Consider the following 18,822-nt stretch of genomic DNA (forward strand, 5'->3'; position numbering starts at 1 on the left):
TTTGAAAATATGAAACTAAATTTGCTCTGCAATAGCTCACTGAAATTGTTGGGGATTGGTCTCAGAATCCATCTTAACTAAAATATTGTTCTTTCTGAGGGAATATTTCTTTGAGCTGTGAAGTTTCTTTCTCAAAACTACAGAGACACTCAACCTCAGAAGTTAATGGCTTATAATGATTATGGCGTAATAACAATATATTGAGAGTAGAATTTTGAGAACAGAACATCTATTGACGGGTATTTAACACTTTACAAATGCTAAGAAAAAAAATGGAATTTTGCGCCAGAATATTAAAAGCACAAGACTGTTTCTTTGCCTGGTGTTTGAGTCTTTTTTGAAAAGTGATTGTAACATGTTATCAGCTGTATGGAGTAACTTCATTTTGTTTTATTTGTTAATAAAAGTATGGGTTTGCTTGGTGAAATTAACTCCTCAGGAGAGACTAGTATTGGGAGGGAAACTTTAATTTTACTTTGAACTTGAATAACTTTACCATTTTGCCATGCTGTGTCTCACTGTTGAGAAAGAAAGGAAGGGGAGAAACAACTCTGAATTTCCCTTTTTTATTTGTTTTTCTAAGCTTGTCATGGCTTTGAAAATTCCTTGTGGAAACCATTTTCTCAGGAAAGAGTGCACCCAGTGCATTGTGCCTGCAAGCTGCGGAAAAGGAGGTGGTTTGTTGCAGCAGCAGCTCTTGCTTTAGTAATACACCTTTCAAATTTATGACAAACAAAAAAAGACAACACACAGAGAAGGAAGAGTGCTATTTCCTGGAAGAACGCACAAGAAATTGTGATAATGCACTCAATTACAAGATTTCAAAAGCAACGCGTTGCTAGTAGCTTTTGTGACCTGTCTTGTGAGCTTTTCTTTGTTTGCTGCTAAGTGTACTCAGCAACGTGTGCAACAGACCATCTCCTTTCCAAAGGATATTTTGTCTCCAAATGTCTAATTTCACTTTTTTCTGCATTTGTTGAAATGTAATATTGGTCGTTGTTTCCACAGTGATTGATATCCATCCGGATATATGAAGATTAAAATTTTAAAGTGTCTTGGGATTTATTGCATGTTACTATATTAGCATGGTTCATTAAATTGGTCACTAACTGTATCTGTTCACGAAATACAAACTCATGTTCAGCCTAGATTGAGTAGCAAATTTTGTGTGTGCTTTCAGTTGTCAGAAATCTTGTGGAGTATTACAAACTCAACTTTTGAAAATATATTTGACTAATGGATCGCTCTTTTGTTCCCCCCCCTACAGGTTCGATCTGTGGATGAGATGAATCATGAGTTTCAAGCTCTTGCCCTAGAATCTCGGGGAATGGGAGAGGTAATTATTGAGAGCTGAAAATCCAGTTGGTGATTTGGAAATGCTGATACAATTTAATAAGGCTTAAATAATATGACATGAAGCAAAGAGCTTCTCTTAAGACTAAATTGACTTTTCAGACAACCAAAGATTTCTGTTCTATGGTGAAGATAAACTAAGTGCTTTGCAGGGACACTGGAGTGGTTGTTGACTGGATCTACTGTGTTACCATGTCAGTCTTATTAGATGACTGATACTCTTGGGGAAGTGACAGTGTAATTTGTTTGAAAGTTTGTGCAAGTCTATGAAATGAGGCATGTTTTCGGTGTCACTGCATCTAAGCTAGTGAAACAATTGCTTAGTAACTCTGAGAAGCCAAGGAGACTGGGATCGGAAAAATGTTTGGCTCCAGAAAAAGTGAAACTGGCATACCCTAGCAGAAATGTGTGGTAATTTACTTTTTTTTTTTTTTACTGGTAATTACTTCTTAAAAGAAGATTTTAACCAGGGTGAAGAGTGCTGTTATATAATTTAGCTAGCGGGCAGAAGGACTTTTTTGGTTGGTTTGGTTTGTTTGGTTTTCTTTAAGTCAGTGTATTTTGTGGGGGGTGAAATTGAAGATCATGGAGGATGACTTAGCTCCTTCAAAAGCCGTTCCCTGAACTGTTCAGAAAGTAATCAACATGCATTAAGGTTACTGACGGGACATGGTAATGAAATAAATTCACTGATACTTTTGGCTTGCTGGATATTTACCTAATTCAGTTGATAATTGAACCAGTGACAATATTTCAGCTTAACTTTCTTAAAATGGTGATAGGACTGTGATCTCTACAGAAACCATAAATTACTGATGAAAAACAAATGCCATGTTCTAGTTGCTGAATGTTTCTGGGCTGACACATGGCTGTTCTTACTTGATTTTTTTTTTTTTTTACTTTAATGAAGCATTTAACCAATCAGTTGGCTTTTCAGCAATTTTTGCTTCATCCAGGGTTCTATGTTGACTTTCTTGAACCATCTTCTATTTGAAAAAGCAGTAAGTGATGAAGCCCTGTTCTTTAGTAAGCTGAGTAGCCACATTGGATATGCTTGCTTCTCCCTGCCCCTCCCCAGCTCTTAAAACTCCTTTTGAAAGGTAAAGGTGTTAGTAAGGTATCTGTGATAGTACCAACAGTGTGATAGAGTGGGTGGGTAAAACTCCTATTGGTGTTTGTTCTTTTGCCGCCCATGAAGTACTCTGAAAGATTGGAAGAAGTGAAAGTGAAGGATGATACAAATGCCCTGGAATTAAATTGATATATATATGACTACTCGTACAGATCTTTGTTTTAGGTTATCTCAGGTTGAAGGAGATATTTCTGCATGACTGATTTTGTTTTCATGGTATTCTGTGCATCTGCAAAGATGTTTTAAAAAAAAAAAAAGGCAACAAGAAAACCACACACAAAAAGTCAAGAGTTCTGGTGCAGTTATATAGTATCAGAAATTCATACTATATTGTGACCCTGCACTTATTAGGTTATTACATCTTTCATTTCAATGGAGTCTTTCAGGTATCTTGAGGTAATACAGGTTCACATAGCTAGGTTAACTTACTCAGTAATTTTCTTAATGTGTTGCACAACAATAAATTAGTTCTGGAATAGGTTCCATAGCTGTTTTAACCTTGGTTTTGGTTATAACCTTCCAAAATATTAAAGGATATGTCCTCATAAATACCCTTGTAAGCTAGAATCAGTAGTCATATGTTCTTACGTGCTGCCCTCTGTCTACTTTGAAAGGTGTGAATCGGAATCATAGAATGGTTTGGGTTGGAAGGGATCTTAAAGATCACCTCGTTCCAACCCCCCTGCCATGGGCAGGGACACCTTCCACTAGACCAGGTTGCTCAAAGCCCCATCCAACCTGGCCTTGGACACTGCCAGGGATGGGGCAGCCACAGCTTCTCTGGGCAACCTGTTCCAGTGCCTCACCGCCCTCACAGTGAAGAACTTCATCTTTACATCTACTCTAAATATACCCTCTTTCAGGGTAGAAAGGGAGGTCATGTCACATGATCTGCTTCTAGCTATTGGGAAGTTGTTCTCTTCCTCATTTTCTCTGTCTGGATAGATTTTTCTCAGAAGTGAAATTAATTTCTTGTTCATAATTGTAATCCTTCTTGGTCTTTTTTTTCCTGACTGGCAATCAATACTTGGCATTAGGAGGCTGTTAAGGCTTACTTTTCACATCATTACTAAAATCAAGACTGTCTGTGAATCCTCAAGCAAGTATCTCTTCCATGTGCTAATGTAAAGGAATATAGTACGAAATCTGTTTTCATTGTACTATAACACATTTTGGAAATAATACGTACTGGAAGTCCTTCTGTTAAGCTATCCATCTGAGCTGCATTCAGATGGAGCATGGTATCAGTATCCAGAATAGGGCAGCATAACATGAGCCAGATGTAGTTTCCTTGATCTGTTTCTGTCTTGCAATTCTTTGTTAATTTATTCTGTAAAGAAACAGACTAGTTTTATTAGCAAGAGATCTGCTGCATTGCAGGCATCATTCTCTAAATGTCTCCTAAAATTTTAGCTGTTAGATTGGTTAAACACAGATGATGCTTCTAGCTCCAGTTCCCAAAAGCTATCATGACCCTTAAGGTCATGATAATATTCTGAAGAAATACTGACACATGGTGCTGTTTCTCTTCTCTAGGCATCTGTTGTTTGCTATTTCAGGGCCAGCATAGTGGGCTTCAGGACCTTTAGTGTGACCTACTATAGGCATACATAAAATTAATTGCCAAACAGAATATAAAACTAAATCTTTTTTTTATATATAATTTCTATTATGGAAGCTTACAAGGTCAAAGCGCACACAAATTTCATTTCTGGGGACAGTGTATCCATTTCTGGGGTCAAAACTTCATTCAGAGAAATTGTAGAATGCTCTGTAGGAACAACTTCTAATCTTAAAAATAAATTAATAATTAAAAAATCCTTAACTCAAGAGCCAGTAATTAAGATTGCAGTTACTTATCAGAGAGCTGGTTAAGAGGCAGCTTTAGCATAATTGGTTATTATCTATGCATAAAAAAGGGCTTTGTTTATCTGGCAGATAACAGGGATCAGTGCGGATACTGAAAAAGACACTTTTTAGCATGCTGTTGGAAAAGCTTAGTAAGAAATACGGCAACCTTTTCCATTATTTTGAATTAGGATTGGATGTATCTTTGTAAAGTTTCTTTTTCATTGGATTAAATGCAGGAAATACTGAGCAAAATGCATGTTATCACGATGATTTTTAGCTAATTGTAATAATTTGTGATGACTTCTTGATTAACTCTTTTTCCGTAGAACTAATCAAGTGGGGGTTTTCCTTGTCTGTTCAAGAGGAACATGCTTGTTTTTCTGAAAAGTACTTTTTTTTTTTGTAGTTCCACAGTGAAATAGTTGACAGCTGCTAGGGCTGCTCATTTATATGGCAATCTAATAGCTAAAGCATCTCTTTACAAAGAGCATGGTGTATGTCATATCCATCATCTGTCAAGAATAAGTAAATAATAAATTAAATCACTGGCCCTCAGGGAGGTGCAAAATTGTAAACTTTAAAAAGTTCCATTTATTTAAGTATTTGAGGGACTTCTTTGTTGTGTAGAAATTTTAATGATTTTTTTTTTCTGTAAATCTGTTTGATCTTCAATAGGATACAGTTTAAGTTTAGCTTCTTGAGGTATAGATGATGCATTATGTTTTGTGTTAAAGATATTTTCTTTGTGTACCAGAGTACATGAAGGCCTCAAGCAGTTGTATATATCTGTTTGGAATTTGAGAGTATTTACTTTAAAAAAAACAAACCAGCAAACCTAAAGAAAACCCCAAACAACAACAACAAAATCCTCCCCAAACAACCTGTACTTTTGCAGTGAGCATTATTGCTGCTTTCTACCAGTGGACAGTTTTTTTCCTCTGATAGAAATCCTGTGAATGAGTTTTGAAACCAAAACCGGTATTGCAGCATGTTCTGCTCTAAATTTGCATGTTGTTCTTAACATTGTGTTGTCTGAACACCTGTCTGATAGTGGAATTTACTAATTTCAGGGTAAGCATATTTTAAGGTGATGCTTATTTTATGACACCCAAGATACTGCTTGATCTGTTTTATTCTGACAAGGTTGTGTTAGGTTGTGACACCTTCACTTCTGTATTGCTCATAGCTCTCATCTCAGCTGGACGCATATTTGAACTTGTCTTAGACTGTATTTAGAATAAAATACAATTCTCTTTCTCAAAACCTAGGTTTCATAGACATCATGAAATGCTTGCTTTCTGTTCTACCGCTATCCTACAAAATGAAAAATAAGTAGTATTGCAAACTTGTTACAACATAAAGCTAAAAAGGATTAATAGATTGCATAGGCTGATCTGAATTTTATAATCTTTTGCTCTTAGTTGAACCACAGTTAGAAGATTCCATTAATCTATTTCTCTGTCCTCTGATGGCTAACGTCATGCCTTAAATTCAGGGTAAACTTAATATCCTGGCGCTTCCAAAGTATGTTTGGTTGACATCAGGTGATGATTCTCCCATGCATTGAGAAAGTGGGCATCTTTGTCAGGGCAGAGTATAACACTCTTGCAAGCATAATACTCTCCTATAGTTTTGTTGAGGTTTGGCTATTTATCATCCTCCACCCTGAGCCCTTCTGTGTTAATGAATTTATGTAAGGAACCCAGGGATTTCAGTAGGTTTGCTAGTCAAAATACTTTGTTTCTGGTAAGAGCTTTGGACAGCACAGAAAAACAGCAATCGGCAATCCTTAAGTTACTCCAGAGGAGCTCTCATCACCTCTGTTTCAGTGTTAATATTATGGCCTGTTAATTGCAGTCTTACCCTATTCTCTAAGCTGTTTTCATGAGCTCTTTCAATACTACATGAAGAAATACCTAGAAAAATACTCTTTTTAATAGTTTCATCAAGGCTCATACTAAGCAGCTGTGAAGTTCAGAAGGATTTTTTTAGTTGCTTACCAGGAGAATCAAAGCTCTAGAACATACTTGTTTGTTGTAAACAAAGCTTTATCAGATTACATTTGGTTTTTTCTAAATTCACAAAATCTAAAATTTTAAAGTGAAAGTTGTGTTTTGCAAAATTTGATGGATTACAATGCTGTCTTCAGAGCTCTTCCCAATTTGTTTTGCAAGTTGTTTTCATTGCAGTTTCAGTTGATGGACCTTGTAAAGGATGTAATACATAGTCTGAAAATACAAGTTTTTAATTGCATATTCAAGAGAAAATGTCATATGCAGAGTTTGGCAGTTTTACTGCTACCGATGGGAGAAGTTAGAGAAATAAAGTAACAGTAGTAAAATGTAAAAAGAATGCTGACATTTGAGTTTTGTGCGGTGCTTCTGTCATGTCATACTCAGTCTTCTGTCCTTGAAGACAGTACAAGTGATATTGATCTGACTTGAAACTTTCTGCTTTAGAAGTAGTAATGAAAAAAAAATCATATAGCTAAATGAAATCATTGGTACATGGAACTTCAAATTTGAATGTCACAGATTTGTAATCAGCAGATCCCTATGGTCTAAAGGAGCTGACTTGCCACCATGTGTTTTAGTCGCTTTCTAAAATTTGCAACGTGATTCGTTTCTGAGTGAACATAACTTTACAATGAACTGCTGCTGTTTCTGGTTATCATGATAGTATTAATTAAAGGCCAAGCTTTTGAGTGAACACAGAAAGAAGGCAGTGTTAGTTAAAGTTTCTGAGAAGATTAACTCGGTTTAACACAGGGATTAATTTGATTAGCTTTTTTCACAGCTGTTTCTATATTCTGTATATCTCCCTCATAACTTCAGAATCTCAGTCTGGTTGGGGTCATTTGAGCAATTTCTTTATACAGCATCAGCTTCAGTAACAACATAACTTTTAAGTGTTTATAAGTATTCTTTGGCAATGAGTGCTTCCTTATGTAACGCTGACTTTAGTATCTAAAATGAATTACTTGCATATCCTTTTAATAGTATTGCTAATTTTTGCCCATTTATAAGCCTATTTTAAATAAAACCGTTTTCTCTTTTGGAACAGCTTTTACCTGCCAAAAAGTTTTGGGAACCTGATGATTCAGCAAAAGATGGACAAAAAGGGATATTCCTTGGTGATGAGTGGAGAGAGACTGCATGGGGAACTCCTCGTGAGTGATTCATGTATATGTATTGAAAAATCAGTTGTGTTTACTAAATGTTCTTTCAAAGTAAATTAGTATTATAAATTTTAATTGCTTATTAAATTTCATTTTCCTTCAATTTTAATTGTGAAAATGTATCCTACACTGGTGGTTGTGTGCCAATAACACTTTTTGAAACTGGGATTTGGATTTTTTTATTGAATTTAATTTTGGTCCTGTTTAATATCGCCTCTGTAATGAAATGCAAAAACATTACAAGTTATATTTTAAAAAAATACAATAGTTTTATTTATTTGTTTGTTTTTAACAGACCATTCTATGTCCCAACCTATTATGGTACAGAGAAAGCCTGGACAGGGTTTTCATGGAAACAGTGAAGTAAATGCTGTATTGTCTCCACGATCAGAAAGTGGTGGCCTTGGAGTGAGCATGGTAGAATATGTGTTAAGTTCCTCTCCAGCTGATAAATTGGATTCCCGGTTTAGGAAAGGAGCTTTTGTAAGTAATGCAGTGTGTTAAGCTTGCCTAGTCACCTACTACGGTCTTACTGTCTTATATGGTTGTATTTTCTACTCTATTTGTCCATTTTCCTTTTTTAACTCTTCTCTTTAGAAAGAAGTATGTAGTTGCTATCTGTCTGTCTGTCTTGGTTGGAGTGGGCAGAAGAGGGAAGTGGTTTGGGAATCTTGACTGAATAGCTGTCTTAAAGTACTTTCCTAACACCTTTAAATAAAGATAGGAAAAAGATTGCAAATAACTTAATTTAAAATGTGTGATGGGCTTTATTCTAGATCTTCCTATTCTATGTTTCCATATGGGTTTGTTTTGTACTAGATGTTTTAACCTTATAAAATAAACTTTATCTAATTTGAAGTGTTACTGCTTTAACAGCACCGCTATAGTTAAGGTTGAGTTAGCTCTTCCATTATAAATCTTGGCATTCCTTTTCACATTTTGGCAGTTATTAATTGCATTTGGTTGAAACTTGATGACCAAGTTACCCACCAAATGCAATTTCATTGAAAACAAACTGTTTGTATTGTTTACGTGCGCTGTAGTGTAGAATTAGGTCACCTTGTGGTGCTCCTATTGTGTTCTGTTCAATATTCAGAATCAAACAGATTCTTTTTCCTCAGGGCACTAGAGATGCTGAAACAGATGGACCTGAGAAAGGAGATCAGAAAGGCAAGGCTTCTCCATTTGAGGAGGACAAAAACAGAGATCTTAAACAAGGAGATGATGAGGATGTTACTAAAATAAATGGCAGAGGTTTGCCAAATGGAATGGATGCCGATTGCAAAGATTTTAAGTAAGCTTTTAACTGTTTCTCAAGAAGACGAGCATGTCTCTTAAGGGCATTATTACAGTTCCGGTTTGTGTGTCAGCTTTAAACATTACCCAGCTGCAGACTGATTCTTCCTACCTCACGTCCTCCCTTTCCCACTGTGCCACATGTTTCTTAGGATGTCATTAATGTGTGTGTCACTTCTCATGAGACAAATTCATCTTAATATAGTAATTATTCAAAGTAAATGGGTACCTTCAAAATGTGGTGAATTAGAGGGATGAAAACTTTAACCCTTTTAATTTCAAACTAAATTCCTTTCTCTCTCTGCTTCTTTTTAATACTCTATAACTTTTGCATCTGATTGTTGTTGTAGAGAGTAAGTCCTACAGAATTTTAATCTTCCTTCTAATTTTGCTAGTGGATACCACAGCTTAACACAATTATTTCCCCCAAAAAGTCTTGATAGAAACCATTTATTTGACTAAGGAGAAACAATGTATTTCCCTATTCACATAGTTAAATGTCATCTATTCACAATATGGAATGGTGTTGTGGTTTGGTTGTTTACTTAGGGGGAAAAAAAAATTGAACCAAGCTTGAGCTTTTGAACTGTGAACTCCTATATGACAGCACAGCCAAACGTTTTTTTCCTAATACTAAGCTGCATTTTAAATTGGGTATTTTTAAAGGACTAATCTTTGTTTTTTAAATGACTGTGATGCATTTGTAACTGTCATACAGAAGAATTAACAAGATCAGAAAACTAGATTGCTGCTCATAAATTTGTATTAATGTGATGAACGTGACCGAATAGTTGTGGTTTCATTAGTTCATAATTGAACAAGTATATTAAAATGCATGTTTGAATCCCATATGTAAGTATTTCCTACCCTTTAAAAAATGTATTTACCTGAGACTTAGGAGGGATTCTTCAAATCTATTTTTCAAGACATATTATTGAAAAGAATATAATACCAAGCACATTTGAGAGCTCAGATTAGCTCCTTTCGGATGCATGCTGCCATACACACAATAAACAAAGTTACCTTCAATATTATATGTGGAAAATGCAGATTAAATTTTGTCCTGCTTTTCTTTACCAGTATCTACTTCAATTTTGAAATAGTTGCTTGTGTAGTACCTTTTGTCTTATTTAAAGAGAGAAATTTTTTTAAAATACACAAGTGCAAAAAAGCATCCAAAGCCAGTAAATGTCTTAAAAAAAAAAAAAGCCATCTAATTTAAATGGTCTGTGTAAAGTGGTGGTATAAAGCCCTCCAAACAGAGGTTTATAATTGAAGTATTGACACAACTTTAACTATAGCAACAGAACAGCACCAATATAAGGAGCAACTTATATTAGGTAAACATAAGTATTAACAAAAAAACTTTGTCCTGTCCTCCTCCTTGTATTTTTATTGTACTTGCAGCTTTTTTTAAACTAAAATATGTACTGAAATAACTGCCTTTTTTCCTTTTGTTCTTCACTTTGTTGATACTGTATGTCACTTGGGAAGAATAAGGAATATTAAATGGCTTCAAACTCAAGTTTTGTACATTAAGCAAGACATGTTTGCTAGCTAGGATACTTAGATGGTAGCCAGTATGTTATAGATGATTGTCATGAGGTTGGTTGTTACATTAAAATAAATCCAGTGTAACTGTTTTATCTTTGAAGTATTTTGTCCAAAGTAATAGATCATACAGTATTGTTGAATAAACTCACTAAAAGATTGCTTTCTAGCTACACAGTCTTTAGGGTTGGAATCAGCGAATACCAAAGTTCTAGCAGAATTTTTTTGCATTAATCTTGTGCTTCAGTGAGGAACAGATATACTTCAACTTTGGAGCCCTGAAGAGGGAGGAGAACAGGTAGTACTAAGGCTGTGTCTCTACCCTAGAATTAGCAGTGTACCATACTGGTCTGGCAGTGTACTGCTCGACTAAGTGTAGTTTCATCCTGCAAGATGGCATTTTGTATCTGAGCCCAGTTTTCACAAATAAAGCAAACTTAACTGGAAGTTGTCTGTTTCCTGAGAAACAATACATAATTATCGAGTTCTGCCAACACAATAATGCTGTTAAGGGATCATAGATTCTGTCACACAGCTCCTTCCTGGTAGTTGACTTAAATTTTTGCCAGTAAAAATTGATAGTCCAAACAATGTGGCCTGACACAGGAGGTGAAGTACTACTCCAAATTAAGGTACCCTGAATCTAACCAAATACAGGGTTGGGAATCTGTTTAGGGTGTGAATCTGTTGACATCTCTCTTGAGGTGTTTGCCTGTAGGCGTCTATAGGTGCACAGATTTCCCCTGTAGTCAGTGGGGATTTAGTCAGTATGGCTGGTGGAGATGAGAACAATTCATCTTTCACCCTGAAGTAAACACCTAGTGACTGCTCAGTTGAGTCGCTGTCTAGGCTCTGTCAATGGTACTGACTAGATTTTCACTGCCTCTGATGGGAATTTAAACACTAGTGCACCTAGAGATGTTTAAGTGTAGCTATCTACATCTCAGTCACCACCAGCCCTTCATATTTAGAAATTGAACTTTCAGGGGTTTGGCATAGTAAACAATTTCCAGCTCCGTATCTGTCTTACTGTCAACAGAAATAAAACACATATGTTTTCCTCCATCCTAAAGATTTTCTTCTGGAACAACAGGCTATATTTATTCTTGGAAATAAATAATTCTTGGAAACGGGGCAGAATCAATGCGATTATATTAGGAACACTTTTTTTTTCTCCTGACCAATCATCTGGTATAGTGTATTCTATTAAATGAGTTGTGTAGGAAATGAAGTGTTTTAGTCAAATGCTAAATGAGACAGTTGTTAGTCCATTTTACTTAAGGTAAAAAATGTATTGTTTGCTTTTGAGATGTAAAAGATACTTGCTATATTGTATGTTTGTCTTTGCCAGTTGAAGTTTTATTGTCTCTTTCTCTCCTTTGGTGTGAGATGCAGTTAGCCATTTCCTTTTTTCTTTTTCTCTCTTTTTTTTTTAATTTCTCTTCAGTAAGTTTTCTAATAATTCCTGTTGTTCCCAAAATGCAATAAAGAGCCATCCCAAAAGTTACAGGTGACCACAGTTCACTCCATTTCACTCAAAACAGCCTCAAAGATGAGTTTGTTTTTCTCAGTGATTTGAAGAGATGTATAATCTTAAAGTTTAAAAAAATAAATAAAATTATGCCTATCTTGAATTTCTTCTAAACAGTCGTACCCCTGGAAGTCGACAAGCCTCCCCAACAGAAGTAGCTGAACGCTTGGGCCCCAATCCCAGCACCACAGAAGGATTAGGTCCACTTCCCAATCCTACAGCCCACAAGCCTCTGGTAGAAGAATTCTCAAATCCAGAAAATCAGAATCTAGATGCCATGGAACAAGTCGGTCTTGATTCTCTACAGTTTGACTATCCTGGCAATCAGGTACAGATGGACTCTTCAGGAGCTACTGTAGGACTCTTTGACTACAATTCTCAGCAGCAGGTTAGTACTGGGCTTGAAAACATGGCAAATTGGTCCTTTAAGTTGTGTGTCATCCTCTTCGATAATCCATCATTTAAGCATATGATACATTTGATTTTGTTTTGTCTGTGACTTAGTCAAAGGCAAATAAATGTATATTTAATCTAGAAGAATATTGGTGCATAATTTTCTAGTTTAGTAACTTATTAGGTTAGAATCTTGGTTTAAAATCTTTTTCTGTAAGTAAATCCCAGTATATTATAGCCCTGACTTTTGAAAACTGAAATACATCTTTTTTATCTTTTCCAATAGCTTTTCCAGAGGACTAATGCTCTGACTGTTCAACAGTTAACAGCAGCCCAGCAGCAGCAATACGCACTGGCTGCAGCTCAGCAGCCACACATAGGTGAGGTTTTTGTAAAGTATAGCAGGCATCCCTGGCAAAAGTGGGTGTGTTGCTTTGGTATAATCCTTTCCATGGTATTCTAATTCAAATAGATACTGATCAGTTGGCCCATTTTAGCAGTTCTCCTGAAAACTGCTCAGAATGACTGCATAAGGCTGTCCTCTCCTTAGAGAAAGTCTTGTGTAAATTTTTGCCTGCTTTGAACTGTTGTTCATAAAGAAATAAAAATTATTTTTGCTTGTGTAGCACATTAGTTGAATTTTGATGGGAGAAAAAGTAAAAGCTTTCCTGCTATAAGTAGTGATAGAAACACTGGCTTTATTTACTAAAATAACAAAAATAGACAGTTCTGTTATTCTGTTGCAGTTCAGTATTTTTGATAATCCAGTTAAAAAACACTGTATAGTAGGATTTTAAAATCAGACTTTTGTGTCAATGCATTCTTCCTTGTTAATGAGACCTTTTAAGCAGATAGTTCTTTATTCTTGTTGGGTACCTTTCTCTGTGATGGAATTAATTCTTTAGCAAGTACTTTTTTCTGTCTCTTTAAAGTAATCCAGTGAATTAAAGACAAAGTGCTTTGTGTGCTGGCAACTCAACAAGGAGGCTATAATTCAGTGACAGCAGTTTTATCTGCCTCTGGGGAAGCTGTGTGTTTAGGGTGAGGGAGGTTGGAACTCACATGGAAGCGATTCGTTATTTAAGGAAGGAGCTCCTCAGATTATGACACTGTAGGGCAGATTTAAAGATTCCTGTCCTTCCCACTCTCCACCACTAGGTTGTTGAGGTGTGTGCACCTATCTCCTTCCTCTTCGTCGGGAAAAGAGTTCTCAGGATCAGAAGGGCAGACAGAAATAGAAAGCAGCATCTCCAAAGGGATGTGTCCATATTCTCCTGCAATATGGTGACAGTTGTGTTTTCCCACCAGCTTGTTTAGCTAGATTGTGAGGTCTGTTCAGAGAGGGATCAGCACCCTGTAGCTGGGGTTTAAAAGTGGCAGCTCTTTAGTGTTTATGTGGCTGATTAATACAGCCTTAGAGCTGGGAGCATGGCAGATTGAGACGTGATCCTTTATATCAAATTTGGATTCTTGAAAGTAAGATTAGCATCCCATAACTGGCTGTTTAAAACCTAGGTATCCAATTCAAACTACCTGGTTAGATTCCCCCCCCCCCCCCCCCCCCCCATTGTCAGTGAAAAGAGATTTGTATCTCTAGCAGGTGATTCATTCTATCTGGCAGATTCACTTAAGACACTAGATGATTTGTCTGATACAGATGTAGTTGTAAGACTAGTGTAACTTTTAGATAGTTAAAACTGGACAAGGTAAATTCCACTTAGAATAATCTCTTCTATATAAGGGTGGGTAGATACATATGAGAGAAATTTCCTTGGAGTCTGTAGATCCAGCAAAACAAAGCTCTTGGGCCTTGCGATTAGTAAGAAAAGACTGGTGAGAAGACATAGAAGTGATGATTTTTGTAATGTACCTGCTCTTAGAGACTTCAAAAGTACAAGCAGTTCTGATTTTAACAGATATAGTTTGAATATGACGATGCTTGCTAAGTATGTTAGCTATACTTAAACTCTGTTTATTACTGTAGCAGGCGTATTCTCAGCAGGCTTGGCTCCAGCTGCTTTTGTGCCAAACCCATACATTATCAGTGCTGCTCCTCCAGGTACTGACCCATACACTGCAGCTGGATTAGCTGCAGCAGCTACCCTAGCAGGTAACTGAACACTTTCTAGTGTCTATCTTGATAATTTTACTGAACAAAATTAGAAAAAAGCTGAAATCCATTCTGTTTATTCTCTGTAAATGTATTTCTAGGAAGGAGGGACTTGTAGGAAAATTAATATTGTGGTTTTGAAAATTTTCACTAAAATGTAAAGAGATTCAGTTTCTGTTATATATGGATTCTGAGTATTTCTTTCCACTGGACTTTTATATACAACAATTAGGTTTCTTCTGTTCTAAAAATGTTTATCCTTAATAAGGTTTCATCTGACATTAGTAGTATGTATTGTTTTCGAAAGATGAGATAGCTAGCCTTTCCTTGTATGTTTTTACTTGGTGCATTAATTTTCTAATTCCAGGTTTTCTCATTCCCAGTGGGCATGAGAATAAAGATGACCTCCAGCGTGCTAAAAGGCCCAGACAACAGATAAACCCCAAGCCCAGGAAAATCTCTTAAAAAGTTAATAGGTATCACTGTGAAACAACACTACTGAGTATTTAAGTCCCAGCTAGAGCTCAGACCTGAGCATAGCATTTTGAAAAAAACCCTCTTATCTCTAGTTGGTGGTTTCACAGGAAAGGCAGTAGAAAGAACTAAAATATATGTATACGTAATGCATTATGTGTACAATACAATGACATAGAGAGCTCACTTCTCTACAGATTCTTTATCAATAGACTGGAAGAGGTAAATGTGCTCACTCTGTAGAGCGTGATGTGGTAGGCAGGGGAGGGAAAGGCAATAGTTGTGTTTATGAGCAAAGGAAGCATACAGAAAGGAGGAATAATAGATGATCAAAGTCTCAGTGTATCACTGTCGGGAGAATGAACTTGGTTCATTCTGTGGCGTTCTGAAGTGATCTTTTTTCCAACTATGGAAGCGTTTGGGTGTTCTTTGGTATACAAGCTTTGATTACTTTAAGTTTTTTCTTTGTCACCCGAGTCTCACAAGGGTGGGGTTTTTTTTCATAGAGAAGGTATGGTTTGATGTGAATCCTTTAACCCGTATGTGTGCATGTATCATTTTGGCTAATATGGGAATTCATTTCTTTTTAATACTGATTCCTGTTTTGACGTATAGAAGATAGACTAATGAGGGATGCTACAAACAATATAAACAATTATTTTAACTAGCTGAAACAGATGGAATAATCATGTTTTCTGGTTTTAGGTCCTGCTGTGGTTCCGCCTCAGTATTATGGTGTTCCATGGGGGGTGTATCCAGCCAATTTATTTCAGCAGCAAGCTGCAGCAGCAAATACCACAGCAAATCAGCAAGCGGCTTCACAGGCACAACAGGGACAGCAACCGGTATGTCCTTCATAAAAAAGAGATGCACATTTAAAGCCTTACCTTAATATTCTCAGTATATAAGGATCAGCTTCTAGAAAATTTTACATAATTCAGATGTGCTGTATCAAATAATAAATGAATATTAAAAATTCTCAATTTCCTTATATTACTGATTGTCTTTAAAGCTTCACTTGCTGAAATACTTAATATTCAGCTTATTTTGCATTCCCAATTTTTAAAATAAAAACCATGAAAAATAGTTCCTTTAATCCAGGTCACTGTGCTGTTATGTTTATGTCTAGGTAATGCTATCTGCACAGTTACTCAAAAATTAATGTAAAGTTAAAAACTAATATAGAAAGCTAACAGAAGTGGATGAAAAGGAATGTTTTAGGAGGATATTTTCTCTTTTAAGCTTGGGAAAAAAATTATTGGTGTTTTTATTAGCTGGGAAATGGAATGTTACAGGTTTTTCTTTGTCTCTTTAAAAAGTAGGGAAATAAAGGTGTTATCAGTAGTTTTCTTGCTTCACAGGGAAGAAGGATTGCCCTGCATATTTTTCTGTGACAGGATAATTGTATTACAACGCCATCATGTGCCATATGTTATTTTTGCCTTGTTAAATCAAGAATAAGCAATTGTTACAAGAACTTGTTGAAAATTCCATTTCTTTAACTTTAAAAAAAAAATAAGCTAACTTGCTATTGTTACTCTGGATCCATTTTTAAAACCATTATATGATCTTTCAGTATAAACAAATGGCCTTTTTCCACAAAGGGAAAGGCCAGATCTTATGATGATCTTATGCTTGAATGAATGTAAATGGTGTGGGGGTTTTTTTGGCAGGTTTTTTGTTTGTTTGTTTGTTTTTTACTGGCAATATGGTTAAGTTCCATGCCAGTCTTGTAAATTTGAGAAGTGACTTTGAGTTACCATGAAGGTCCAGAGTACCTTCATCACTGCCTTAATATTCAGGTGGATCTTTCTTCCTACTGATTATTGTTATCAGGGAACTGCTTTCATAACTGAATGTATATCATCCCTCCAGTGTTCTTTTTTTTTTTTTTGCTTTCTCCATAAAATTAATATCCAATTTCTGCAAAGCACATGTGAGATACTTTGTGGGGATATATTGTAAATTGTACTTCTCTTATTTTGGACCTGGAAAAGATTATTTTAACCAAGAGGAACAGAGTAGTTGCAAGAATTTAGATTGCTTTTCAATCGGATTCCCAGAGATACGCTGTCAGAACATAATAAAATAAGCCTGTGTTGCGTGGTGATGGAGTGTTATATGAATTCTTAAAATTTAGTGGGTGCATTTTTTACAGCACTGTTGGCGGTGTAGTGTTAATTATTTAGATGAGTTACTACAAGCTCTGAAGTATTCAGACTTACATCATTAATTGCCTGAAAATAATGTAAACAAATGCATTTATCAGGGAAGGACATGTGTTCAGTTAATAAATAATGTGATCATAAATGTATCACTCTTACAGATTTTCTTCCTTGCTTTATACTCATTACCATCAATGGAACATACATGATTCTGCTGTCCAGAGCAGGGCAGATACTTTATTGTCACATTTGTCAGCGAACTAGTTTATGCCTTTTATTCTTTGTATATATCCTTGAAACCAATAAGGTGGAGTATTCCCAAAATGAAACTCGGAGCTAAGTGGCATGAAATATGCAAAGCAACTGTTCTAGACCTCTTTCAGAATATAATGGGCTTGCTTGCTTAGCTTTTTAAGGAAAGGGTGTTGTTTTGGTCTTTTCCAGGTTCTGCGAGCTGGAGCAACTCAGCGCCCCCTTACTCCCAATCAGGGTCAGCAAGGGCAGCAGGCAGAGTCACTTGCAGCAGCTGCAGCAGCAAATCCAGCTTTGGCTTTTGGTCAGGGTCTTGCTACAGGCATGCCAGGTATGTATGTTATCAGTGGATTAAGAGAATCGCTGAAAGTTAAAATATTGGTGTTATTAAATAACAGATTAACTATCAAAGTCCTGTTATGTTTATGATAAGCTGCTTAAAATTGTGTTTTATGTAGTTTTATGTTGTTCAGCTGGATTAAAATACTGGCACGGGATTCTTAGAGCACAAGAAATTCCTCTAGCATTTTTTATTTGGAGCGTGTTCTCTGTATTTGTTGTTACAAATGTATGCACAAGGAGTATCGTAGATTTTTGCAGGATAATTTCATATACATGCTGTCTTAAAAGGTCATGAGTAGTCTCATTACTCTGCAACAGGGAGTATTAATTTGTCTTTCTGAAGTTATTTTTTACTTGTGGCATATAATAATAACAACAATAATAAATCTAAAATTCAGAATCCAAACTTAGGAATTTTAAAAGAAAGTGACTGCTTAATCATCCCTGAAGATCACAACATGCTTGAAGTGGAAGCACTCCAAAGCTTGGAGCCTCAGATCCTTTTAGCATGCATGGCTTCTGACTTATTTGGGGGATGGTTATTCTGAGTCTCAGTACATGTGTCATAAATGCACAATGCGTTAGCGTGAAGTTCAGCATCACTTTTAAGTGTTTGGGTACAATTACCTGAGCAAGAAAACTTAAGTATACTTGGCCGTTCTTCAGTATGAAAGTTAAGACTTTACATAGTTAAGTTAGGTAATGTTGATGGTAGCTGCAAATGCTTTTGACTTGTACAGGTTCTCTCTGTCAGCACTACTGTAAAATGCCTCACAACGTATGGAAGTCAGAGTTAATTTGTTGCTGGATGCTCCAGGACTGCATTGTGCACTTTGCCTCACTTTGCCTGCTTTCCGTTGTAGGCTGCTTCTTTGTCCCACCTGCTGCATGCCTGAATGGCTAGAGAAAATCTTTATTCATGTGAACATATGTGAGACTGTTCTGTAATAGGAATTGTGTGCAACTGGCTTTCAGCCTTACTGACCATACTGTTACAGGGAATGGGGCTCAAAATATAAACAAAAGGGATGTTTGTCTTCTCAGTCATCATAAGCTGGTCTCATAGTGAGTTATGGGGAGCGCTGGTGATTTCTCTTTCTAGGTGAAGAAGAAGGATATGGGATGATGAAATGAATACAAGCCATTTTAGATGGGAATCATGATACTGTTTTAGATGTCTGTATTTGAGCTAGA

At 36.2% G+C, this 18,822-nt stretch overlaps 1 protein-coding gene across 10 annotated transcripts in view; it reads left to right on the forward strand.

Annotated features, from left to right (window-relative positions):
• The window catches only part of PUM2 (pumilio RNA binding family member 2), a 76,228-nt gene that overhangs the window by 27,876 nt on the left and 29,530 nt on the right, over positions 1-18,822 (forward strand). For 7 of the 10 annotated variants that reach the window (XM_075049058.1, XM_075049057.1, XM_075049059.1 and 4 more), the window contains 9 exons: positions 1,268-1,336; positions 7,400-7,505; positions 7,810-7,997; positions 8,636-8,808; positions 12,010-12,280; positions 12,572-12,665; positions 14,270-14,395; positions 15,575-15,714; positions 17,479-17,617. In XM_075049058.1, coding sequence (XP_074905159.1) covers positions 1,286-1,336; positions 7,400-7,505; positions 7,810-7,997; positions 8,636-8,808; positions 12,010-12,280; positions 12,572-12,665; positions 14,270-14,395; positions 15,575-15,714; positions 17,479-17,617 — 1,288 coding nt within the window. In that variant the 5' untranslated portion in view covers positions 1,268-1,285. Of the gene's footprint in view, positions 1-1,267; positions 1,337-7,399; positions 7,506-7,809; positions 7,998-8,635; positions 8,809-12,009; positions 12,281-12,571; positions 12,666-14,269; positions 14,396-15,574; positions 15,715-17,478; positions 17,618-18,822 lie in introns of those variants that run through there. The other 3 variants (XM_075049053.1, XM_075049056.1, XM_075049060.1) reach the window with 2 other exon arrangements.

This window comes from Buteo buteo, chromosome 17 (assembly GCF_964188355.1).
Source record: "Buteo buteo chromosome 17, bButBut1.hap1.1, whole genome shotgun sequence".
NCBI lineage: Eukaryota > Metazoa > Chordata > Aves > Accipitriformes > Accipitridae > Buteo > Buteo buteo.